Source organism: Astatotilapia calliptera, chromosome 2 (genome assembly GCF_900246225.1).
Source record: "Astatotilapia calliptera chromosome 2, fAstCal1.2, whole genome shotgun sequence".
Taxonomy (NCBI): domain Eukaryota; kingdom Metazoa; phylum Chordata; class Actinopteri; order Cichliformes; family Cichlidae; genus Astatotilapia; species Astatotilapia calliptera.
This window is the reverse complement of record NC_039303.1, coordinates 22,735,521-22,762,732: the sequence shown is the minus strand read 5'-3', so window position 1 is coordinate 22,762,732 and position 27,212 is coordinate 22,735,521. Positions and strand designations below refer to the sequence as shown.

Sequence of the window (27,212 nt, the reverse complement as noted above, 5' to 3'; positions counted from 1 at the left end):
CTCCCCTTTGATCGTAAAGAGCTGCTGTAAAGTTCAACCTGCATGCGGTTCATTTCTGTATTCTATAGAGGCAAACTCAAATCTTTCTATAAGACCCCAACTCTGGAAGTCTTAATATGTTATTACATTAGGGCAGATTAATTTAAGAACTATTTGACCTTTTGGAATATATAATTATTTTTTACATTAATTAAGCAAGCATCAAAGTGAACATCAGGCTTGTTTCCCATATGGGAAAGAAATAGGAAAAAGTTATAAAAGACTTGCATCAGATTTGGCTTGCTTCATATAGTGAATCATATAAGGCCACTTTCTCATTACTTTTGTATACTATTTTAGGAAGTATCCAAAACATACAAGTTTCATTTATATAATTTTTCTAAGGATCTTATATCTGTTCTCACTCTTTTATGCTTTTCATACAAGTTTCACACAAGACAGATACAAACTTTATAAGATTTATATATATCTTTTCCATATGGGTTAAGTTAGCATAAGACTGGAAATTGAGAAAAATGGTTTGTCCGGCTTTGTCCTATGTGAAAAAATTAATTAAAATATACCTGTAATTCTTACAAATGATCAGGTCTCATTTTTATATAGAACACTAAATACAGTTTTAAAATGATATCATGTCTTTTCACATTCACAACTTGATGCTATGTTAAGCTAACCTTTTGGGAAGCAAATAAACAAAATTTTGAAAAAGTCAAGTAATCCTTCAGAAGAAAGAGCACAAGTCTTAATATATTATCACATTATGGCAGATTCATTTAGGAACTGTTTGACCTTTTGGAATATATAATCACCTGCTCTTTCTTGCTAAGAATTATGATAAAGACTATGCTATTTATGAAGCTAGCAAGCAAGCATAAGCAAATTATCACAATATATCTCATTTTATATGACACAAACTGAAGTGAAAATGTCATGTTATTTTTTGGTATTCAAAAGCTTTATGCTAGGTTGAGCTAACCATTTGTAGAAGCAAGCGTTAAAGTGTTTATCAGAATCAGAATCAGAATCAGAATACTTTATTGATCCCTGGGGGAAATTATTTTTTGTTACAGTGCTCCATTTTAAACCAACATTAAGACAAGACAGACAATACGCTAACTAAGAATAGTACAATATATACATATATATACATACATACATACATAAGTCACTCATAAATAAATATTTGGAAAAGAAACATGTGTAGTTGTAGCAGCAAACAGTGTGTTAAGTGGATGCGTTGTACAGGGAGATGGCCACAGGCAGGAATGATTTCCTGTGTCGTTCAGTGGTGCTTTTCGGTAATCTCAGTCTCTCACTGAACGAGCTCCTGTGACTGACCAACATGTCATGGAGTGGGTGGGAGGTGTTATCCAACATTGTCTTTATCTTGGACAGCATCCGCCTCTCCAACACCACCTTGAGGGAGTCCAGCTCCATCCCCACAACATTGCTGGCCTTACGGATCAGTTTATTAAGTCTGTTGGCATCTGCGACCCTCAGCCTGCGACCCTAAAGAAAAAGAATAGAAATCAAGAGAATTAGCTATTCTGCCCTATGTCACAAATTAACTTAAATGGACCTTTAGGTCTTAAAAACTATCATATTCCATTTTTATATGACACAAACTGGAGAGTAAAACCAAAATGTTTTCTTATTGTACTAATAACTTTATGCTAGGTTAAGCTAGCCTTTTGGAAAACAAGCAAGTATCAATGTAGCTTACTTTAAACAGAGAAATTACTTACTTTTGTCACATAGGACAGAGCAGGGTAACCTAAATGCACCTTAAGGTCTTAGAAATGATCATATCTCATGTTTATAAACTGAAGTATTAAAGTGACATGTTCTCTTATGACGTTTAGAACTTTATGCTAGGTTAAGCTAGCCTTTTGGGAAGCAAATAAACAAAATTCTCAAAATGTCAAGCTATCCCTCAGAGGAAAAACCACATTAGTAATGGGTGTCCAGTGTGTTTTGGTGATTTGATTTGATTCCCAGATGTGTGGGTGCCAGAATATTTCTAAACCGGGCAGCTGCACTTCATCACGGTGTTTCTAAGAGCCACTTTTATTAGAAGCACAAGTTTGGAAAATTAGCAACAAACCATATCCAGACCCTCATCCTCAATAAGCTTTTTTACTTGCTTCATTATTCAGTCTAAAACTGAGATCCCTCAAGTAATTTTAACCATGCTGAGATAGGAGGGCAATTGTTAGCAATTGAATTTAACCATGACTGGCTGTATCTGAGCTGAACAGAAATTAAATAACTTTTTAACGTTTTAGTGTGTGTGTGTGTGTGTGTGTGTGTGTGTGTGTGTGTGTGTGTGTGTGTGTTGGATGTGTTTATTAGTGCATGTGACTGAGCAGCAATTTTTTTTTTTAATGAAAATGTTTTCTAAGGGCTTATTGATGGGGTTAGAGATACCAAGCACAAAAAGGCCTCTGGTAGCATGTTTGCAAGCTGTGTGGGTTTGATAATGGTTATGTTTTTTTTTCTTTCCCCTGGTTTCTTCCTGTGCTCCCTTAAGTGGGAGTGAAACCCAGTCGTGGTGAGGGTGAGGGATGCTATTGTTCGTCTGGGAGGTTCTCCTGATTTCTCCCCCTTTTCGGTCTGCTCGGCACTGATTGTAGCCTCGCATCCCGGTCCAGCTCTCGACTCTCTGCCCTGCGGCAGCTCGTCCTCGGGGATCCTTCTCTCTGTGATCGTCCAGCAGCCCACACCTCATTTACACGCACATTCATCGCAAACTTTGGCTCAATCGGGGCGTCTGGCACACAGGCCTGCTCACCGTCACCCACTCAGGCCTGCACGGACACATGTATAATCTGCACACAGCCACACAAGCACATATACAGTGAGTTTGGGCCAGGCGGGTTTGGCTGTGACTGTAGACTGGGCCTGTGGAGAGATCTTTACGGAGCATGCAGAGCCCATCTGTGGCTGCTCCTCAGTGATGGGAGGCAGCTGGCTGTGTGTGTGTGTGTGTGTGTGTGTGTGTGTGTGTGTGTGTCTGTGTGTCTGTGTGTGTTGTGTTGTGGCCAGGAAAGGGGCTAGGGGAGAGGAAAGAGCCTTGTGTGTGTTTGGGTCACAGAGCAACCTCAGAATGAGGGCTAAACTCAGGCTGAAACTGACCCAATGTCTCTCAAGCCGAGCCAAATCTCTTCTCTTCTCTTCTCTTCTCTTCTCTTCTCTTCTCTTCTCTTCTCTTCTCTTCTCTTCTCTTCTCTTCTCTTCTCTTCTCTTCTCTTCTCTTCTCTTCTCTTCAGCCCTCCAGCTGGAAGAGCTCAATCCCCGAGCTGAAGAATGAATAAGTGGAGGCCCAGAGAGCAACAGTCTGGGCCTTCTCTTGCTGTCAGCGATACCGTGGATGCCGTTCAATCACGCCGCATACACCCATGCTCGCTTAACTCCCCTGCTCTTAGGGAGGGATGGGCTCAGCTCCGACAGAAACCACAGAGGCCATAAGAAGAAACAGATTATGCTCTTTCTCCTCCCTAATGACTTCTGACACTCCTCTCGCTCAACAGTGCTCTTCAGCTTGTTCGTCTGGAAACAACGTCCACTTCTGTCCTACTTGTGGCAAGGCCATCTGGGCATCATCTTGTTAGCTCATTACAGCCGCTGATGGTGTTATGCTAGCCCTTCATGTGACAGTGATAGAGGGCAAGCATACGGGGCTCGTTTTTGAACACGAGGGGTGTGTGCGCTTGCGTTGGAGCTCATCCGTTTGCCACTGTTATGAGCCACGCTGGATGGGATCTGATCTGCTCTGCATGCCAGCCTGTTGACTGAGCTAACTAAAGCTAGTGTCGTGTTTGTGTGTTTCTGTGAGAAAGAGAGAGAAAAAGGAAGCCTGTGTTCACACATACAAAAGCAGTTCTCTGCAGGGTGGAATTCAGGATATTCTGTCTGTCTTTTTTTTTTGCCTCTGACATCGTCATTTATGTCCCTCTAATGGGGACAGCCCGGAGGGAAAATACCAAGCTTTCTACTTTTCAGCAAGTCACTGTTGCCAAGTCTGGCCTACAGTGCAGCTTGGACCGGAGTTTATAGTTTATCCAATATCGCTACCCTCTGGCTAGTTTGTTGTTCTTTTTCTATAATAAGGGTCAAATCCTTCCTGCTTTACTAAACAGTTCTGGGGCCAGATGGACCTTGTTTTTCTTAATTTCAGGATGCTTGTGTTTGCTCATGTGTCTTTATGTGTGTGTGTGGGGCCTGGGTGAGCATTGGAGGCGACTTGTTTACTGTGCTTGACATGTGAGGAAATCTGTGTGTGTACACTGCGGGGCGTGTGTTTATGCGCGTGTGTTTATAGTCAGGCCTCCCTAAGAACATCTGCCCCCGCGACAGCCTGACAGAAGCCAGCTATGTATACAACCGATCGGGGTCGGGCTGCGGGCTACAAGCGCAACCCTGCGACCAGCTCACCTTCTCGAAGCTTCGGACCGGTTTGGGGTCTGGTTCTGTCGTCGTTCACGTGAATTAGTGGCAAAACTCTCTTTGGCCTGAAACGACCATGCGGCGTGCCGCCACATTAAGAGCGAAGCCATTTCAGAACCTGCTATTTGAATGTTTTCATTGCGAGGCCGAGCAAGCAGTTGGCTGCACCTAGAGGGAAATGAAAGGCCAAAGCAGTCCCTGGTAGCAGGCAATTATTTAATATTGATTGACTTGAATGAGAACAGGACGCATTTGTACCCTGTGATTACACAAAACATAGACTGCCTCGAGTGAATGAATCTGTTGTAAATCCCTGCCGCCGCACACTATCTTACACAAGCGCTCAACCACAATGCTCTTTGCATAACACAGCTTTGTGTTCTTTGCAGACTTAAGCATAACTCTGTCACACGGGTGCTTTACTGCAGGGAGACTCTAGTATGTTTGAGCGGCAAACTTATGGAGTATTGATTGAAATGTTAGGAAATGTCTCACGCCGTATGGAAAGTGTAATCTCTAATAATAGGTGGGGGGTGGGGGCGGCCATGCTGATTGTGTGGATAATGCAGAGAGAGAAGAAGTAATTGGTGAGGGAACAGATCTCCTGGTGTGATAATTACCACGCTGATATCAGGGGGAATTGAATACCTGTTGTCGTTTGTGGAGAGCGTGCATATGTTTGTTATTTTACATGATTTTATGTATTGTAAAGGCTGAAGAGAACGAGAGAGTAATTATGCGCCCAGCTGCAAAATCGAGACATTAAGAGAAGAGCCGGTGCCTGCATCTGGGGCCTGGCACGGAGGAATTAACTGTGTATACGTCGCAGAAATGTAATTGATTTTAATTGATATGTATGGCATGTTCGAGCTGCTGCTCAGGAGGAACAAATCAATTTGACACCATTCTGTTGATATGAGCCGTCTCTGCCCATTTCTCTCTCAGTTCCTGTGCCTCGGGTCCATTCATTCAGCGGCCAAGGCTGCCTGCCAGCGCAACGCTCGGGGCAGAGGCTCGGGCTGACTGGACGGGGGTGGAGAACATGGCGGTGGTGGGGGGAGATTGAGGCTCTGTAAGGGGTTTTGAGTGGGCCTTAGTGTAGGCGGCGTTTTATATGAAAGTCGGTGAGGGCAGGGTGCTTGAATAGGGGTGGCTGGGAAGGCCTAGGATGCACCCCACAGTGCTTTTGTGTGCTCTCACATCCGTGTGTGTGTGTGTGTGTGCGCATATGGGAAGGTGGGTGGGGGGTGTAGCATATTTGAGATCATGTGCTCATATTCACCAGTGGAATGTAAAAAGAAAAGGGTGGGAGGGTGGGGGGTTCTCCTCTCTTTTTGCTTCGTTGTTTTCTGTTCCCTCTCCACCACAGCGTAGGTATGTTTGCATAAGCTCTTTACAGGATTCAGCATGCTGTGGAGCCATCCAGATGAAACAAAACCAACCTCATTTGGTTGTTTTGAAAATGATTCTCTTTATTTTGCTTGGTTCAGGCAGATCCACCTCGTTTGACATGAGGGGAATAAAGGCTCTCTCACGTTCAGGGTCATTTCCCAGAAACATTATTTGTATCTGCACAGCTCTTCCTCTGTGCGCTCAACCTTCTTTCATCAACAGGTCTTAAAAAGTCTCCAGACAACATGAATGAAAGATGCAATTCACCCCCACCCCACCGCCAACCCCCTTTTTTCCCTTTTCGACCTCCTCAAAAGTACAATAATCTTCAGTCACTCGTCTCCTCCTCTTCATTGCGTGGCTGTGTGTAGCACCGGAGTGGTGCTGATTAAGCCAACAGAGAGACAAACAGGAGACAAAGTCCCAGCCCACCAGTTTAGTTTCACATCCTGGACTGGAGCTGGGCCGCAGCTTGCCAAGTGGAGGGCTTTTAAACTGGGCTAAACACTAATTGCTGCCCTATTTCTTTTATGTTGCTTCTTTCCCATCTGCGATGGCGCTTCCAGACCTCCACAGCAGCCAGAGCCTCATTATAGCAGACAGTTAACAAAGGCTGGGAAACAGAAGCGGAGAATTCACTTAGGATAGCTATCTAACTGCCAACTAGGAGGCCTGCTCGGAAAATTGAATCAATGACAGGGGCCGGCTCGCGATGAAATCCTTCAGGGATATTAAGATATTAAGATTTTTTGGAAATCTTAATTATTCATCTAAATGGTTGCGGCTCGCTTTGATAACGGAATAAATGGCCTGTAAAAGCGAGGAGTCCAGTGTGAGGCTACTCGTTTTAGTTGCTAGCCAGACTTTTAAATGTTTGAATCAGAACATTTGATCAAAAAAAACCCAAAAATTGCCAACAATTTACCTACAAAGAAAACAGAAACTGCAAGCTACTTGTTGAGTGAAACAAACAGCAGTGTAATCATGATGTTTGCCTCCTCTTTCTCCTTTCCCCCCCTGCTCTGTGGTTTCATGCTTGTTTTTCTGTAGGTGTGTGTGTGTGTGTGTGTGTGTGTGTGTGTGTGTGTGTGTGTGTGTGTGTGTGTGTGTGTGTAGAGAGAGAAGCGAGGGGGAGGATGGAGAAAGGGGTGGTGGTGGTGATGAGGGAAAATCGGAATGAGGGAAATGTTGAGGAGGTGAATGAGAGGGAAGGATAAAGCAATGGGGAATGAGATTGTGGAGTAGAAATAGAGGGGGCTGGGGGGGTAGATGGAGGAATAGCAAGAAGGTGGGGAGGGGTGGTCAGTAACAAAGCCTAATGTTGCCATGGAAACTTGTTTATGCCTCACTGATGCATCTTGTAGATCCAATTAGAGACTGATTGTGTCTGTGTCTTCATAGACGTACGCACGTGTAACTGGGCACAGCGCACACACACACGCACATGCATGAAAACATATGGATGCACGCATACACACAAGTGCACGAGCACACAAGCGCATGCAAATTGTTGCTGCTGAAAATGGGCAGATTGTCGGGAGACGTAGGACAAAAGGATACCCCGAGTTCCCTCTCTCTTATCGGCCCTTGAATTTGCACAACCCCTCCCCTCAACCTCCACCCCAATGAGCCTCAGACAATGGCGGCCAAATAACGTCTCACCCGCTTCCAAGCGTTGTATAAGACCCCCCCCCCCACATACCCACCATCCCACACATGCTTTCATGACATCATATTCAGCCGGGCTGACAGAGAGGATTTCGACCACTTTGCATGTCTCTTATCTTATATCTCATATCTCTTTTGTGAATGAACTCATATGTTTGGTAATGACCCTGTCTGAGATGAATGGCCATGAATGTTAATCCAATCATGTTAATTTTCATGGGGGGGGGGGGTTCTTCTGAAGATTGAAGACTTTTTAAAAGATCATTTCTTACAATGGGTGGGTGTTTGCCAGCGTTTAACATCATCAGAGGAAGAAGATTGGTGATCACGCAGCACCACCGCCGTTGCCGCTGCCTCCCCCCAATAAGCTCGACCACACTCGCGCACTTACACTATCAGGCATCAGTTCTCTACTTTCATCCGGGGCTGTCTGAGGAGTCAGTTATTTACTGGTGAAATGATGTGTGTGACGATGAAATGAGGGGCTGTAGATAAGGTGAGATTACACTGTGAAGGGTAAAAAAAAAAGAGGGAAGAGACTGTGAGAGAGAGGGGGGGACAGAGAGGGGCCCAACCCCTGATGTCTTGTTAAAACACAAGGGATCAGAAAAAACAACAAATGCATCGCGCGTTGCTAAATCCTGCTTAAATCCGCTGGCATGGGCAGATCTAGCAGATAGCCCTGCTGCTGTGCTCGCTGTCTGCGCCCATGACACACGCACGCACACACACAGACACGTACACGTACATAAACACACCCGTGGTCAGTCCGGCTGTCTGGGTTAATGCTTGGCTAACTGGGACAGCAGAGTTGAACCATGTTGACATTTTAAGCCTCAAACAAGTCCAGAACAATGATTCAGCCCGTCCAGCCCCCACCCCACATCAGACTGCAACCTCAGCCCATTTTTCTGACCGCACATACACACACACACAGGCAGGCGTGCATAAACATACACACCACTGCCCAAACATACTGCTTAGTACTTGGCGTGTCCCCTCCGCCTCCTCTCTTCACATACACTTACAGACAAACACACACTGGGTCTCCTCCTGTTCCCCACCTTTAGTGAATAAAGGAGAACAAGAGCTGATCTGATTGAGTTGGCAGCAGAGAGCGAGGTGGAGAGGTACAGTAAGGCCAGATGGATTATCTTAATCCTTCAGTAGATGATCACGGCAGAGGGGAAGATGAACCGGGAAGCTGTAAGCTCCCAGCAGACCCCTGGTACAATGTTTTCCTCCAGAGATGCAGGCTACTGAAGTAGATGCCATGTGAATACCACGCCGACAGGCTGGTATTATCCAAAACTCAAAAAATCTGAAATCATGAAGAAGCTTTTTTTCAAAAATGTGATGTAATCCGACCCGTACGGCCATTTCTGTGGCGGCCATTTTGTGTCAGGCCATCTTGTTTCCCTTCTCGCAAACTTTTGGTATGCTTTGATTCATATCCAAGTATGAGAAGGAACTTAAGGGGATTTGTGTGAAACACACTAATGCTGAACAATGTCAAGCTGCTACATGTAGTGTTTTTGCGGGGCTAAATTAACTGCACTCTGCCTAAAAGGCCATGCCAGACAAATCTAAACCCATAACTCCGACAGCTCAAAGTATTAAGGCTGTATAAACTGTTGCTGAATTATGCGGCTGCTTTTCCAGACTTAGTTTTTTATGTGTTTGTAACAATTTCTTTTCTTTTTCTCCCCCCCTCCCCACTCTCAGGTTTGTGGCTGGAAAAGGCCTGGTGATTTACCCCGACATCGGGGACAAGCTGGATATCATCTGTCCCAAAGCGGACCAAGGGACAGACTACGAATACTACAAGTTGTATCTGGTGAAGAGGGAGCAGGCGGAGAGCTGCAGTACAGTCCTCGATCCTAACGTCCTGGTCAACTGTAACAAACCCGAGAAGGACATCAAGTTCACCATCAAATTCCAGGAGTTCAGCCCCAACTACATGGGCTTGGAGTTCAAGAGGAACGTCAACTACTACATCACCTGTAAGTTTGTCGTGAAAGATGATTTATTGTTGATATTTAGCTTTTTAACCTTCATTTAACCGCAGAGGCCCGACTGAACGATCTGAGTAATAATCTCTGCTTCACACTCAGTTACACACAGTCACACCTGGGAGTTTCCTAGGAAAACTGCATTTTAATGGCCGCTGCAGCAGCACCACAGCAGCAGCTAGAGAGCAGAGCGGTATTAGGTGTTTAGGATGGAAATGTTCCATATCATTACGGGACCTTAAAGTGGCAACCTTGACTGACTGCTGAATGTTGGGTTTTTTATTTTTTACATTTTTGTGGTGGGAAAAATAGAATTTTCTGCAGTCGTCTAAAGTCACCGAGTAGATTTACTGCTGCTATTTAGTTCTGCGCTCGGGCACTGTTTCGATATTTCACTTAAAGTTTTCAGCCTGATTCTACTTTATTCTTTCAAACTGCTGTTTTACAGAGAACAACACAGCTATATTGCAGTTCCCACTAGATGCAGCGTTTTAGGTTTAAATATTGCTTTTTTGCTAAAACGTCAGTAATAAAATAAACACTTGTCTGTTTCTGTTTTACTGACCGCCAGCTGTCTTAAAAAAGCACAGGAAGCTGTTGACTTATTTATTCTAGCTTTTCCTCGAGCTCATACAGAAGAAAAGGCTTCAAATCTTTTGGAAATCTTTTTAAGCCTGAACATTACTGCCCTTGTTTGGTCTGAGATGACTGTGACAGTGACTTAATACACTGTTTTTAGTTTGTTTAGCTTTGAAGTTTATTATGTTGGACCTCAGTCTTTTATAACATGTATGTGTGTATATGTACTTTACATACGTGCATTTGTGTGCATATTATTATATTTAACCTCTGCTGATTGAAGTTAAATAAAGGTTAATTTAACACAACATAAACAATTAGAATGCAATTATATTATAATAATATGAGGTAATATTTCATTCCATTTCCTAAAAAATAAAAATAAAAAAGTACTATTTTTTCTTTTTTTTTCTACGTGATGGAAATGCAAAAATACAGTGCATTTGTTGCACTCTTATTTTATCGCTTCCACTAACTCGAGCGTACCTTTTCATCACCAGAGCGAAACGTTTCAGACAGATGGGCGTGCGATAATGCCAAATTTGTCACAGAGAGGCAGCTGAACATATATGGAGACTTCAGTTTGCAAAGATAAATAAATAGTGAACAGTTTGGGCTTAAATGTAGCTTTTCTTTTACGGAAATGTGTATTTTCTCTGTAATTAGTGCCAAAAGTAAAGTAAAACTGTAAAGCTATTTTTGGGAAATATTCTGGAAAATTATTAAGAAATTACAAACTTGTAGAATTAAAGTTTTTTGCCCTTCCATCTAATGTGTACTTTTACCATATTTTGTTTAGTAATAATGCTTGTGTAGTGTTAAATTTACTTACTAAAAAATTAAAGATTGTAGATTGTGCAAACTTTCCCCTACACATATTTTTTAGACACTGTCAAAATAAATTATTACTGCTTCCTTATTATAGGTGACTATTTTTGCAGTCACGCTGGAACAATAGCAGAGTCTTGCTCTCTGGTTGGCTTTAGGACAGATCTTTTAATTTGTAACCTCACTTGTCTGTCTATGAGTAAAGGACTTTTAGTAGAGGGTGTCAAAGGAACTGGGTCTGTCACTGTACTGGGTGGCGGTTGCTGCCTTTCACACAGATTCCTGCTCGTGTAATTTGATGCCGTAGTAATTACCTCAGAGTTAGCAATGGGTGTAAGAGCTGGAAGGAGTTCTCGTGGTTGGACTGCTCCTTTACGTACTATATTTTCCTTTAAGGATTGAGGCTCAGCAGGGGGAAAAAACTGATGGGACCGCATCTACCTCTAAACTTGGCTGTGTAAATCTGCTTCACCCAAGTGTCTGGTTGAGTAATTTAGCACTGAAGTAATGACCAGTGGTTTAACAGGTGGGGTCAGAGGAGCCGGAAAATCCAGAATCACAGCAGTGTCTGGTTCTTTGGTGGGTTTGAGGTCTTTCTCCTGGAGAATGTAGAAAACCTCAATCCTGTTACTCCGAACCCTGGAAAAAGGTTGACAGGGGGTGATTTAGAAACAAGTCAGACTTTTGGGATCTTGGGCTGAAACGTGCAATTTCAAAATGAACAGGACCATTTTAAACCTGATGGAATAGGAGAAGTTGTCCTGATAATCCTGGAAGATACCAATACCGGTCGGCCGCCTCCTCCTGCTTCTCTCTAAATACATCGAATGCCATGTTTTGGGATTTTAGGATGTCCCTAGGTTCGAGTCATCAGAATTGAAGCTGTTAGTAGTTGTGCATCAAATATAGCTTGCTAAAAATTCAGAGAATGGACTGTGGAGCATCTGGCCTTGAAACCTCATTTATTATTTGTATTTACCTGAAAAACTCACACCTGAAAAACCAGATATAAAGTGCAGTTTTGACACATTTAAAAGATAAAATCATTACGAATTTAAAGCAACTATTATAGATCCTCTTTTGGTTTCTAGCCTTGCCAGCATGAGAAGAGGCTTGGCAACTCCAGTTTAAACTCTCAAAGCCTTCAAAGAGAAATGAAAACAGGGGTTTTATCTCAGGTACTTTACTTCATTGCAAACAGTTTAACATGTAGGGGCGGTTGGTTTGTATATGTCTTATTAACTCACTGTCCTTTTGCCGTCCTTCAACACAAGGATTATCATGTCTTCAACAGCCTTAGTTTCTGGCTGACGTTGGAGGAGTTCTATCACTGGTGCGATCTAAAAAAACATAAAGCATATGATTCACACTTAAATGCACTCTGATAAGACTGCAGCAGACATTCATTGTTAGTTTTGGCTTGGTGGTAACAGTAAATCTCACCTGACATCTTTTAACTGTTGATAAGCCAGCCGAGCTGCAGAGGCAGATCGTGCATGAGCGTATCAAAAAAACAACATTAATTTGTTTTATTCGGGAAAGTCGAAAGACAACATGCATTTTTACTGTATATTATGTTTGTTTAGAACCACTCTTTAATGCTCTGCAGTCTGAAAGTCGACTAGGAGGAACTCTTGAAGCTCTTATTTGAACTGAGCTGTTTCTGTCATAAGCAGGAATCAGCACAGATGTGCATCAGAAGTTGCACCACCACCACGTGTTTACTGATATACACTGAGGTTTCAGAACGTCATCAAATGTCGTCTTTATCGTGGAAGGAGCTAATGATTTCAATCTGCAAAAAGATGAAACACTTGCTGTTTTTGTCTTTTTAATGGGATTCTGCACATGATAACATACTGAGCTAATAAAGGAAAATAAGGCCTTGTTTTGCTTACTTAGGCTCTAATTTTATCTTCTGTTAGTATTTATTTTTTTTAAGTTGTCTGACTTTAAAACATTTCTAAAATTAGACGCCGAGTTTTGCTTGATCTTGTCTCAGAAAACAGTCAGTCAAAGTCTTCATTGCATCTGTGATTTATTCTGAAACTATTAGAGATGACTCTGACATTAGAAACACACTGTCTAAACTCATGCAACAAGCTGCCGTATGCCAGAGGATGACTGGCACAATGAGAAATTACTGCAGGAAAACATGGACCCAGTACCAGTCTCCTCTAATGAGGCGTGATACATAACAGTGTTTTATCCAACACATAATTAATTTTTTTATATTTCCAAATATTCACAAAACACGATTAATCTCCTTATGTTACATTTTTCCCAAATAAGAACATAAGTCTTCCTTGCATGGTTTAACTGTATAAAATGTAACTTTGGGTATAAAACATCTCAAAAGTTCAGATGTGTAGATTTTAGTCTCACAAGTGGCTTCTGTTTTTTTCACACTCTCCACACACACAAATTAAATCGCACATATGTTTCTCTTTTCATGTGTAGCGGTTCAATCGATACTTGCGAACTCCCCCTCACAAACGGGGATGCAGAGAAGCATGAAGCTTGTGATGTTATCAAGGGACGTTTTTAGAGAGGGGTGGGCTGCTGTTGCAACGCATCTCGTGGACTTTTAGAAATATTTCTTTGAGCTTTATTACGCCCACATGTCTTGCAGATAACACCTTGGGCATTTTTTATTGTTATTTTTGGGCGTCTTCCTCAAAGTTTTGCTAACCAGCTGTTCGCAGAGCTTCTCCGCATATTGTCTTCATAAATATTAGAGCGAACTTTATTAATGGCACATACATCTCCGTGCATCTCGACTGCGGTTTGAGCGAACATCAGCTTTACTTTAGCTCGAATGAGCTTTTCTGCAACGTTCTCTTGTGTCTCTGCTCCGTAACAGCATTCCTGCTGATGTGTGTTTTTTTATGTAAGCATTAGGAGCACTTAACACTCTCTCCATAGTGTTTTCTCACAGAAGCAGTTGTAAATCCTTCACGGGGGAGTCTGGTCGTGCAGAATCCAGCCTGATGGTGGATCATTATTAGGCTCATATACTGTAACGTTTTCGTGTCAGCAGTAATCGGATGTAGTATTTGTCTTGGTATTATGGTAATGTTGTTGTCCTTTGCAACAGGAAAAGCTTGTTTTATTTATTCCACCGCAGCCTGTGCATACACCATGACACACTTCATCTATCATTTAGATAATGGCCATGTGTGGCTGGCGCATATGTGTGTGTGTGTGTGTGTGTGTGTGTGTTATGTGTGCATTTCCTTGAGGGAGCAAGAGAAGAGAGAATAAGCACCTGCATTGAACGCACCGCCTGCTTTACCTGTGCAGCAGTGCACTGTGTGTGTGTGTTGTGTGTTTGTGTGTGTGTGTGTGTTGAGGCCCCCTTAGGCAAGCTTATCCCTGCCTAGAAGATGTGAGTAGGTTATCCCAGTGACTCTGTGGGAATGTGGTCCGGTCAGCCAGCAGAGCGGTGTAAATCTGCTCTGTGTATAATGACCTGGCTTATCTGCTCTGATTAACGGTCAGACGGGAAAGACACCGTTTGAGATCAGAAGAAGACGCACAGGGGAGTGGACATTCCACTCAATCTACTGGCAGTCTTTTTCTTGTCCACACCCGACCTCCAGTCTGACTCCGTGGCTCTGTTAGCCCCTTTATCATTCGCACACCCCCGCTCCCATCCTTTACCTCGTCTCTTTCCGTGGGGCAGAATAAGCAACAAAAGGTTTGGGGTAAAGTAAGCACCAAATGGTGAGCGTGTGTGTGTTGACTCTGGTGATCACCACAGGGGATCCCGTCCACTCATCCCAGCCCCGCTCTTACAGGAGTCGTGGTGGGTTTAAAGGTCAAAATTCATGGCCAAGGGGTCACGGAAACACAGCAGGGGGGTCAGTAATGATAACCCTGCACTGATCTTAATCCCAGACCTTCAGTTCCCTCCATGCCAGCTATGTACACACACATACACATTCCCACCCCCCATCCAGGTGTAAAAGCGGACAAACTGGTTATATTTCATTGCGTTGTCTAAACACGTGGATTTTGAACGAGCTGTTTGTGAGCAAAATGACTGCGGCGCGTTTAGGGGTTAGAGGCAGGAGAGGTGATTTTAGACAGGAGGCTTTTAAAGGAAAAGGAAATATAATGGGGAAAATGAGCAACAGAGCGGTAAGAGAGAGAGGGAGGACAAGCATACACGCCTGTACAAATATATACACAGGCACTCTTTATATGTCACCTAGCAGGAGCCAAAAAAAAATAGTCCCTTCATTTTCTCTCCCATTCGCTCCTCATTGAGATAATGTAGCGTGACTGCTTGGTTAGACGTTTGCAGTGGTTAACCGGGCCGGTAAAGCTCTGCTAGATATAAGGGAAAAAGGGCCACGAGGCAGGAGACGGAGGCAACCTATCGTGGTGCACTTCTCCTCTTCCCGTGTAGCGGGGCAGAGTAAGCCTGATGCCTCCCGACAGCTGTCACTCTCCATCACAGTGTACCATCATGGACACTGACACGCACAGACTTCCCCACCAGAATGCTGCCGCAGTGGTGCACACATTGTCTTACCTCCGCAAGATATGCCCCACTGAAAGAGAGAAAGTAGGCAGGAAGGGGGAGAGGGGGGGGGGGGGGAGCAACCGAAAAGGAGGAAAAAAAAAAGCCCAAAAACATTATGTCTGCTCACGGCAAACAGTGTAGCTGATTTTATTTCTTTGACTTTCCACATAAATCTGTCGGAACACCTTCTGATTGTTTGTTCTGGAAACAGAAAGAGACTGTTGTTGTCATCTGAGAATAAGTCAGTCACGAAAGACCCGTATTTATCTCCCAAAACACTTAAAGATGGGTGCTTATCCAGTATTTGAAAATCACTGCCCGAGAACATCTGACAAACTGCATTTGACACACTGAGATGATTTTTTTGCTCACACCTCATAATATGCTTTTTGATGTGGACTCTCCTCTACATAAGTATCTCTATTTATTTTTTTGCTTCAGCCCACACATAATACCCCTCCATCCAACCACCACCTATAGCAGTCATCTTCCCCCTGGATAACATTCGCATATATAAGAATTTTTTTTTTTGGTCTTGGAATTGTTGGAGGTTGAGAATGAAACCCTGGGCTCGGCTGCAGAAGATCACAAGATCCTCCCTTGCCCCACATTTGCATGCAAGGACATAAACTCTCTATCATACCTCGCATGCACTAATGCAAGGTTCACAACTTCAGGAAGCTGGAAACACGCATACAAATGCAAAGGCACGTACACAGCCAAATAAATATACATCGACACTAGTGGCTCGATTATGATGTAGCGCAATAACAGTAATCTGATTAAAAAAAAAGTGTTAAATGTCATCTTTTAGAGTTAACATAAAATTACCATAATCAAATCACAGGCACTCAGAAACAAGGCAGCTGCAGTTGTCAGCGGAGCATTTAAACTACACAAAGGCATTTTGATTGTCAGATTATAGAGATGCAAATAACTCGCACATTTCTTAACTGGCAATTAAATGATTTTTTTGTCAAGAAATGATAACTGTTAACATCTGGTAGCCTCCCTCTGTAAAAATCACACTGAAATATTTTAATTACAAGCAAGAGGCTCCGTGTAGGATTTTCCTTTTGCATCAATTATGGCCTCTCCTACATACTTATTATAAGTAGAGAACAAAAGCTGTATTGTTTCATTGCATATTTATCAGATTGTGGACATTGAAGAAACAGGCACTGAAATAATAATTTGGAATGTTGGCAAACATTTCTGTCTGTCCTGTTTTGTAAAACGTTACAGTTTAAAAGCATAAAAGACTCTAAAAGCAATATTAATGAAGCAGTTTTAACATCCTTTTGATTCAAAAGTTATAAATAGCATTTGTAAAACAAGCAAAACACAAAAGATGCCTCGAGTAACCCTTAAATGTAATCATACATGATTAAGTTCAGTGTGTGTTTTAAGTTATTGAGTATTGATCGTAGAGAGTAATAGTTGTTGATTGACTAAATAACTGTCATTGATGTTACTGATTACAGGTTAAAGCGGCTAATCAGTAAGCTTTAAAGGATTCCATTTTCAAAAGTAAACCCCGCTAACAGGTCAGGTTATCACCGGTGAAGCATCATGGCCTGGACTAAGGAGATTTAACCCCCACCACCACCACCCTCCCCCCGTGAGTGAACATAGCCCAGTGTTTATTAGAGTGCCAGTGTAATATATGACTTTCTGCTTGCTTTGCAAATCTATCCGGGCCGCCTCTGCTAGCTCTCCTTTGGATATTTCATTCAGAGAGGGTTAGCAGGCACAGCATGATTGTCGCTGGTTATTGCCTTTCGTTTATTACAGAGGAGCTTGTTTAGAGTCGGAGGCGGGGGGGGGGGGGGGGCATTGAAGGGCTGTGGGGGGGGGGGGGGCTATTTGGTAAGTGGAGGGGGGGGGGGCTGCTCATGTGACTGTACAACTGAATGGTAACCATTGGTTACGACTGAACCCGTTGCTTCTAGATGAAGCTGATATATTCATGTATTCATCTCAATTAGTCCTCTCCGTGCATCCCCCAAACGCAGACACTCATCCCTCCTCGGCTGTGCTCCGCGCTTATCTTATTAGAATATTTTTATCCTGCGCGGATGCGAGGCCTCGCACTCTGCTCTTTCCTGCAATGTCATTCCTCGTTTCCACCCCTTAAACCATCCGTCCTCTGCTCTCACGTTTCAAAGTTTTATATGTGTGAGTGTGTGTGTGTGTGTGTGTGCATTTGCAGGTGCTGTGGGAAGTCTGTTCAAGTCGTTTTTGTTAACCACTATCTTAGATCTCCTCTCAGCACAGAGGCCACGAGAGACCGCAGAGCTGACTCAGAAGCAACAACACTGTTGATTTTTTTTGTTTTGTTTTAGTTTTTTTTCCAACCCTCTCATCTAGCACAAACTCATTTGTCGAATTACTATTTCTCCAGGAGCGATTTTCAGTTGTCAAACATGGCTTCCTGGGCTTGTTTTAATTTCATCCTCTATGCTGAAACTACCTCTGTGGTTTTTACAACCCCTAAAATAGCTTCAGGCAAAAAGAAGGAGAGGCATATTAAGACTGCTGGTTAGCTGCATTTTTGGAGTCCGCGATGATTAGGAAAAGTAAATGTAGGACATGGAAAGACGAGCGTCAATGTCCATAAGGCAAATTATACTGGACAATGGCGTATTGCTTTAAAAAAAAAACACGTAAGCAGAAACACGGGATAAAACAATGAAGGCCCGTAATCTAAAACACTCTGGAAATGCATATTTTCCTTTCCATCAGAGATTGTCTGAGGTTGTTTGCCCTCTGCGTTGCCAACAACACATATTCTCAGTGTCTTTCTTCTCTGGCCAATAACTGAGCTCAAATCACAGCTCTGTGTCTGTCAGATGGAGCTTGCTCTGCCTCTCCACCATCCCTAGAACAGCGGTTTGTCTTTTCCAAGGCACACTCTGAAATGGCTTTGTTTTCCGACAGCCATTCAGTGGCACCCTCAGCCAGGGCCTGCCAAGAAGTCCGCCTCCCCCGAGCTGGAGCCCGGACTTGTTTACACAAACTCATCGGAGAAATATGGATGTATAATTATAGAGGCTGTTAGTTTTAATGTCGCATCCTCGCTATGGAAACCCACTGCGTGCTTGGTCAGCTCCGATGACGGGTGGCTGATGAAACTCTGACCGGGTATGGCGTGAACATTTCTGTGGGAAGAGTTTTAGGGGAACAAGATAGAAGGGGAGGGGGGCAACTTCTTGATGGAATCGAATCAACACAGAGCAAAGCAAACAAACATGAATCACAAGGCGGTGATAGAGATTGCTGTGGTTGTCCGACGCATAAATACAGAGTCTAAATACTGCTCTGCAGGCCAGGACCAAACCCGTTTCTGTGAATTCAGCTCAGCGGCAAAATGTCCGTGTTCCATTCCAGCACGACCGCAGGCACACAAACACAGTAACAGGAGCAGACAAACACACAAGAGGCGTGTGCGTTTGTGTGTGCATGCATGCGCGCCCAACACACAGGCATAAATAAGCACAAAGCCACATAAGCAAATTCAAATATATATATATACTCATAAGCTCACACTAGATTGCAAATAGATGCTTGCACAAAAACACAATCTGCTCGCACACATCCGTCCTCCATCTCTCTCCCTCTCCACAGATTTGCTTGCCTAATAGAAGCTGCTGTATGCATTGTGCTGTAGCTCAGCACGAGATATTCTCAGTCAGCTGTCCCACGAGTGAAAAGCGTGCACGCTGTCGGGAGCTTGTGCACGGGTGCCACGACGATTGGTTGTTTGGATGGATGGATGCTGAAAAGAAACGTGTCTTCAAATGAATATGTGTTGCGTTTTGAGTTCAGGCTCGCGCCGCCTCTTGCAGCGACTCGATGATTTCGTACATGTTTTTTTTCTCCCCAAACCCATGGGTCCAATTTCTCTCAGTCTCTTTTCTGTTCGTCTTTTCCTACCCCCCTCCAACCCCCTTCCGTGCAACTTAATCTACCTCTCCATCCGCCTTTGCTGTTCCACCTATTTTCTCTCCTCCTTAGATCACCCCTCCACCCTCTCCCATCCCTCTTGCACAGTGACAGATTCTTCAGGAAACTGTTTCGAGTAAGCTAGACATTTTTGTGTGTGTCTGTCTGTGTTGTAGCTGTTTATTTGTGCTTGGGGGCACCAAGGTGGTAGGGCAGTGGGGGGGTGGGGGATCCTGAGCCTCAGTCTCTCTCCGCTCATCGGACTAGAGGTTAAGCTCCTGAGCTCTTTTGCTGGCCTGTGCCAAAAAACCACTGGTCCTCGATCAGCGCCGTCTTTACCGTGTAAACGATACCAAGGATCAGGAGAGAGGAGAAAGAGAGGATGTAATCAGTGTGTGTGTTTTGTGTTTGTGCATGTTTGTATATGCGTGTCAATTGCTTGCCTTTGTGCATATTAGGATGTAATCAGCAGCATGTTCTCTGTGGTCTGCTGTGCTTTTCTGATTGGGTTTTTTTTGGGTGGTTAACGGGGGGAAAGGGAGGAAAAAGCGTGTTTCTTTCCCTGCTTCTTGTGTTGCAAGCCTGGCTTCAATGCTCGAGGAGCCGAATTGCGGTTTTGGAGCCTTGCTTGGAGCCCTGGTACTTTTCACATCAGCTCCATTATACACCCCACACCCACTTTAATATTGCTATATATCTAAAAAAAAACCAAAAAAAAAAAAACAACAATATAAACATATGTACATATATATATGTATATAGAAAATATATATGTATATAATATATAATCCATCTGCCCATGTGCCACCATGTGTCTCAGGTTTGACCGTGTGCATTTTACACTGCATGTTAGCTGCAGTCAGCTTTGCTCAGTCGCCTCCATGTTAGCAGGTACAGGAGATTCCCCCGGGGCCCAGGCACACAGGCTCACACGTTAATGTGCAAAAATTCACACATGCGGGCACACACACACGTGTACGATCGCAGGGACACGTGCACGCCCACACACCTGTGCACTGTCCTCTCTCTGTCTGTCTTTGTTCTGCTTTTTGCAGATTTTGTTTTTGTGGACAACAGATGGACCGACGTCGACTCTGTCCTCCATCACAAGTACACCCTCTGTCTCTTTCACTGACATCTCTCTCTCTGCCCTCTATCTCACTGCCTTTACATTATAATCTCTCCATCGCTGCAACACATCATCAGTTAGTTACTGAGCGAGAAAAAGCTCCAGTCGCTGATTATTGCAGGATCTCTTTTTCGGGGGGGTTGTTTTTGTCGTTAATTGAGTAATATCTCTCCGCTTTTTGATGGAAGCTGCTTTCTGACATCTTGTAACAATTAATCCACGTTTAGCTGAATCTTTCCCTTTTGATGTTGCTCACACCTGATTATTATACAAGCAGCATCATTAGCCTGAAGGCAGTTTTCTCACCTGGGTCAGTGCCTGGACTCTGCATCCTCCCCATCCACCGGTACGGTTTCTTCTCACTTAGATTGCCTCATTTGGTTTGTTTTGCATCGCCTGTTTGAGAGGGGAAACGCTGCGCCTGCAGTAGGAATTATTGTTTGTTTGTTGGTTTCTCCATCTTTGATGTGTGTTATTGTGCCGAGAAACACCGGGCTCACTCAGCTGTCATAACTCTCCTCTGGAGGCCGTATTGAAAAGGTCAGCGAAAATGAAGCTCCTCTCTTGGGGGAGGATGAATGGATATGGTATAAGAGAGCCGCACAGACACACGAGAGCCTCGCACACTTAAAAATGTAAATGCATTACAAACATTTTGTACACGTCAGCGTGAGTGAACGTCGAGTTCGTCGACGTGTTCCATTGCTTCACCTCTGGTTTCTCTCGCGGCAAGGTCACTCAAAGATGGCTCCTAGAGCTAGTCTATGTTTTTTTGGACCCTCACGGCCTTTGACATGACACTGCTATCTCCCACCACATTCCGATCCATCCCAGTGGTTCTTTTATCAGCCAGCGTGGGCTGATTTGTGGCTCGTGCGCCCTCAGAGGTGGATCGAGGAGGGCGACTCCTTTCTGGAGTCCAGAGTCCCATATCGGCCTTTGTAGACGACCACAGAGGCCGGAGAAAAGACAGCGAGGATCAGGTTTATCATCTGTCGGGATTTAGCGGGTGAACCACGGTTCACCTCGTGTGATTAGCAGTACAAATGAAGCAGGACGGAGGAAAAAAAAAAAAACTTCAATGAGCATCCTGCTGAGGATCGAGCTTACTGGGGGACCTTGTTTGTACATCTGCCTCCTGATTACACATGTGCAACCTCACAATAGCACTACCACCCACTAATGTGGATGCTGCGGGATGTTTTTAAGGACATAACCACTGGGATTTATAGTAGGCTAAGCTAAATACAAAGGCATTTTCATGAGAGAAATAATAGGATAATCAGTGTTGTACACCCCCCCCCCCCCCCCCCTTAACAGTACAATAAGAATGAGGCCAGATTGCTGCAGTTTTGTTTTGCAAAAACAATTTATGGATTCAGCGTTCAGCAAGAGCATTGTTAATGCATTTGCTTTGGAGAAAAACAGTTTTTAGTGCATTCAAATAAAAATGTGCTCCTCATGCATTTAACATTTGTGCAAAGAAGGCAGCAGTGTGCTATGGAAAGAGTTTTCTTCTACTTGAGGCATAGTGAAAAGGTGTCCCTCACAGTTATAGCATATAAAACCGCAGTTAGACCTTGTCCTTTGCAGCCTGTGAAGTAATCAGCTCTCATGTCAACAGTAAGGACAAAACTTGAGAAAAGCTGAATATCTTCAGACCAGTGGTTCCCTCATTATGGTCACAGTGTGGGATAAGAAACAGCCGTTCTTTTCCATTAATGCAGAAATGACGTTTTTCTGACTTTTGTAAAGGATGCCCAGTTGTTTTTTTTCTTATGGATAATGGTATCTGTCCCAAAACTGGCTTCATTTAAATGCCTCACACAGCCAAATGTTCATTTGCTAGTTTAATTCCTCAAGATGGGCTAACAGTCATAACATTAATACTTAATACGCAACATAAAATAAATAAAAGTCTGAATGCGTGGCTTAGTAGTGGACATAATTCACACGTCAAACCACTTCTTCTCCTCTGAAGATCCCCTGTTGGTATACCTTATTCATCCCGTGTATTGAATTTTACTTTCTGATTTATCGCCGCCTTTACGATTTTTGACACATTTCATGTGAGGCGCTCATTTCAGGGCAGTTACTCTTAATATTCTCAACAGATACTTGTCTATTTTGCCTGCCATCTCTCTTGGCATCTCCCCAGCTCCCCCCCCCCCTGTATAAAATGACAGTTAATAGAGAATGAAAATTGAATATTATGCTCCATTTCTTTGTGCATAACTTCCCAGAGTGAACATGACCAAATGAAATTGCAACAATGTTGAAGGGAGGTTTTTTTTTTTTTTTTTAAATTTTATTATTATTTCAATCTGAAGTGATCATTCATGCTGCGAAAAAAAGGTTCCTCATAACAAATTAGAACAGATTAGAAGTTAGTGAGGATGTTATCAGTCGAATGAAGATTTGAACTGAAATACGCGGTTAGAAGTCATGTTGATGGATTGTTAATGTGGATTAATGGACATTTGGAAGATGACAGCGATAGAAAGCAAACCGAGTCTCCGGCGGGATTAACGGGACAGCAAATACAGAACTGGCTTCTGTCTTTAACAGGGATGAAACTCATGCTCATTGTTAGCTGCACACACAGGCGTGCAATCAAGCCTTGTGCACACAGACATAATGGTTAAGACCGAGATAAACACCAACTCAGCAACTCCTATGTGAACCATATTAACCTTTAGCTTTAGAGAGCTCGTGTGTGCGCACACGTGTGTGTCCCAGCATGTGCAGCATCCCTGCTAACCTTTAGCTCGGACCGATAGGAAGGTGAAATGCCAGTTTTTTTTTCCTCTCTCTCTCTCTGACCTACTTTCCCCTCTACTTATTTCTCTGAACACGCAACATTTCAGCTGCTATTAGTCAAATGATGCGCTGTCTGCTGGGGGAGTTCAGAGGCAACGGTGTGTTTGTGTGTGTGTGTCTGTGTAGGTGTGTCACCCGTGGCTCGTGTAGCACCCTTGAATACACTAAACTAACAGGTGAACAATGTGTGTGTGCGCCCACTAAGGCTGTACCTAGGAAAAAACAAACATACCTTATTGACAAGGAACAACAGCAAACAAAGAAAAATAACAGTCACAACTGTCTGTTTTTTCAAATGGTTAAGCCTGTGTAATTACACATTTATAGATGCTGGTCATCTAAGGCAAAGAGAGTTACTCCAGGCCACTACTTCAGGCTTTTTCCCCCCCAGTTGTTTCTCTGCAAATGATTAGTGTTAAACTGCTGAGGTTTTCTGTGGCTGCAGCTCGATGATATCGGTGAAAAGAGCCATTACTGCCAATTAGCTACTCTGTCATTAGGGAGGGTTGTGTGGGCTACTGGCAACTTCTCCACACAACAGAATATATTATAGCTAAAATAACTGGTAAAAGTTGAAATAGCCAATATCTAAAAAATGCCCCATATTGGGAGCATTGGGAGCTGTGGGTAGGCTTTAACTGTAGTTGTCGGCGTGGTTTATTAAATTTATATTGAATGCTGTTGGCCCCGTCGTTGCTTCTCATAACTTTTAATAGTGTATGCAACAGCTTATAGTATTAGGAGCTTTAAGCCTCGCCTTCCATTGGGTTGCACAGTTTTATTGTGACAATCGATTGCATTCAGAATTCTGCACTCCCTCGGTGTGCACCTGTCAGATTGTGTGGGCTCAGGCTCTGAAGCATGCTTGCACATTTTGAGCAGGCCGCGTTTGTTTTCCCTGTGTGTTTGCAAATTTGTGCGCCTTGGATGTGTCTGCGTGCGCTCGTGCTGGGTGGGGTGCGAGAGAGAGAGAGGTTCAGGATGTGATGTGCTCTAAGAAGAGTCTGTCTACATCATGTCATGTTGGAGCGCGCTCAGTCTGTTCGTGTTTGAGACAGATGACTTGCCCTGCTCCCCAAGGTCCTCCTGTTATTCTGCATCCTTTATCTCCTACCGATCCGACAGACGGCCCTGCACCGCGTGCCTACTTTTTGTTTGTTTGCGTGTAGGTGTGCGGTGTGTATGTGTGTGCGTGCAGACTACTTGTGATCGCGCACGGGACAGTGACGTCCTCTATCTTCGTCCAAGTGTGTGTGTGGACACGAGGGGAAGTTTGATGCTGTGTGGGAGCACAGGGGTTTTGTAGCATGCTGAGCTGGGAAATGAAGAGTGGAAAGTGCAGTGGTGTAAAAACTCTGCCCCACTGGATCCAGTGTAGAGGTGACACGCAGACACCCACAGCTAAATGATGCAGAAGCTCTCTGTGACTGCAGGCTGTGGAGTCTTGTAGAGACGCACACATTCCAAGGATAGACACACGCACAGACACTTTGGGAGCCGCTGACAGGTCCTCTGCAGAGGTTAAAAGCTGTCATAAGTAGCCTTGAAGCACTTACCCTGTAGGGCTAGCTGGAAGTTCATAATGCCGTACCTCTGTCTTGATAATCTAGGACCACACACCTACACATAAAACACACACTCAATAAAAAAGTTGCAAAAGTCATATATATTCCCAGTGACATCTGTACACATTTTTACAAATGTGAGCTCCAATGCACATAAATGTATGTGCACACTCACACAGTTTACTCAAATGGATCCAGTTGCACAAGCCAAAAAACACACACAACTGAATACTTAGGGGAGAGTGTAAGAGAAATGTTGAGTGTGAGTGAGAGAGAAGCAAGCTGGCCGAAACACACACACACACACACACACACACACACACACACACACACACACACACACACACACACACACACACACACACACACACACACACACACACAGTAATGAACACAAATATTCAGATGCACACAATCCAGCACACATATGCTTCCTTTACTTCACAGAGAGATCACCTCCCACTTCTTCTCTCCAAACGGAGCCTGCCTCCTCCTCCTCCTCCTTCTCAACTCCTCACTTCATCACCTCCTTCCATATTCCCTCACCGGCATATGCACGCACACCCATCCTGCAAACCCCTACACACGCACACTTCAGACAGATCAAATCTCACCCCTGTCCAGCTCGCACACTCTCTCGGAATCTCCAGCTTCGTCTCCCGCCCCTCCTCGCACCCCTGCACGCACTCCTCTTTCCATCCCTTCCCTGATCACCACACATGTGCTCACACACACACCTCTCCACTTCACCTCCCTCTCTCACAGCCCCACAGCACCTCACCCACCCCCTCCTCCTCATCCTCCCCCCACCCTGCGCCATCCCATAGTGCTCTCTGCTGGGAGGATTTAGAGGTACCCTGTAATTTTGGTGCCGGAGGAGCTCTTAAGTCCCGCCTGATCTTTTGGCTACACAGGCAGCCTGTGTGTGTGTGTGTGTGTGTGTGTGTGTGTGTGTGTGTGTGTGTGTGTGTGTGTGTGTGTGTGTGTGTGTGAGAGTGTATGCATCATCTCTGTTCACTTCTGTAGGCCCAAGTTCTTACATGTCTGTATATATATTTCTTGCAACCATTTCAAGTGTGTGTGTGTGTGTGTGTGTGTGTGTGTGTGTGTGTGTGTGTGTGTGTGTGTGTGTGTGTGTGTGTGAGAGAGAGAGAGGATTCTAATGAGGGCACAGGAGAGGAGCTCCCCCTCTGGCTGTATACTGAAGCAGTGAGCTAAGCAACAGTTGTGTGCACTGGGCCGCTAACCAGCCTTAAACCTCGTCTCTAACGCTGCTGCTACCTGCTCTCTGTACCCTCAGCAAAGTGGCTCCTGAGAGCAGACAGCACGTGGTAATGCCAGAGCTGGTGCATGGTGATGCTTGCAAGAGTAAATTGTAAAAAAAAAAAAAAAAAAAGCTTTTGAATGTGAAGATGAGAAAATCATCTGTGTCCACCCTCATTACTCAAAACCACATTCATTCTAACCTAAATTCAATATTGAATTTCCAAAATGGCATAAAAAATGCGCGGGACTAGCGTTGAAGATATCACTATTTTATATTGTCTGTCAGGTTTTATTACTGAAAAGAAACACGGGAATTTAAAAAAAAAGCCTCGGCCAGGCTGAGAGAGCACCCAATTCATCAGAGATGATGTGAAAAGTCTGAATGAATTTTCTTTGCTGGTGCCAAACCTGCGGAGGAGGCTACGTGGGAGAGTCGGCCAGTGAGAGGTTGGAGGTTGATTACTTATTTCCATTTCTATTTCTAGGACAAAGAAATGGAAGGCTGATGGGTTGGGACATCTATTTAGATCCATTTCATTCCACCATAATCAGGCTTTAGCCATGCCCTAATACTAAGGATTAGAAAAGGTTCAAAGTGCAAACATCTAGATCCCCCAGTATTATTTCCAGTCTGCCAACCTCACTTTGTGTTTGTGTCTGTGGAAGAGTGTGTGTGAGTGTGTGCATGCATTCTTGCATGCATGCCAGATCTGCTGGGGTGGGTTATCTCTGGAATCAGGCGCATAAACCTAATCTAACCCTCTCTGTGCTTATTCAGGAGTGAAATATTTTGTGCAAATAGGCCCTCTTTTCCTTCTCACCACTTTGATTCTGGTTCGGTAATGTAAACAAAAGCCGAGATAGGAAAGTCGCAGGTATGAGAAATAGCCATTTCTGCTGTGACGCTCTGTTTGATGCAGACACTCATACCTGCCACAGCTGCGTTAGCTCCCTGCTTTTGCCTCAAATTGATGAAAAAGCTCTTTGTGCTGGTGTTTTTCCTTGATGCTAAGTGTAAATGATCAGATTGT

The 27,212-nt window shown here is 43.9% G+C and overlaps 1 protein-coding gene across 1 annotated transcript in view; it reads left to right on the top strand.

The window, feature by feature from the left end:
* efnb1 (ephrin-B1) overlaps positions 1–27,212 on the top strand; it is a 55,440-nt gene that overhangs the window by 15,902 nt on the left and 12,326 nt on the right. Inside the window, exon 2 of the mRNA XM_026188509.1 lies at positions 9,232–9,509. Within this exon, the coding sequence (XP_026044294.1) occupies positions 9,232–9,509 (278 nt within the window). The remainder of the gene's footprint in view (positions 1–9,231; positions 9,510–27,212) is intronic.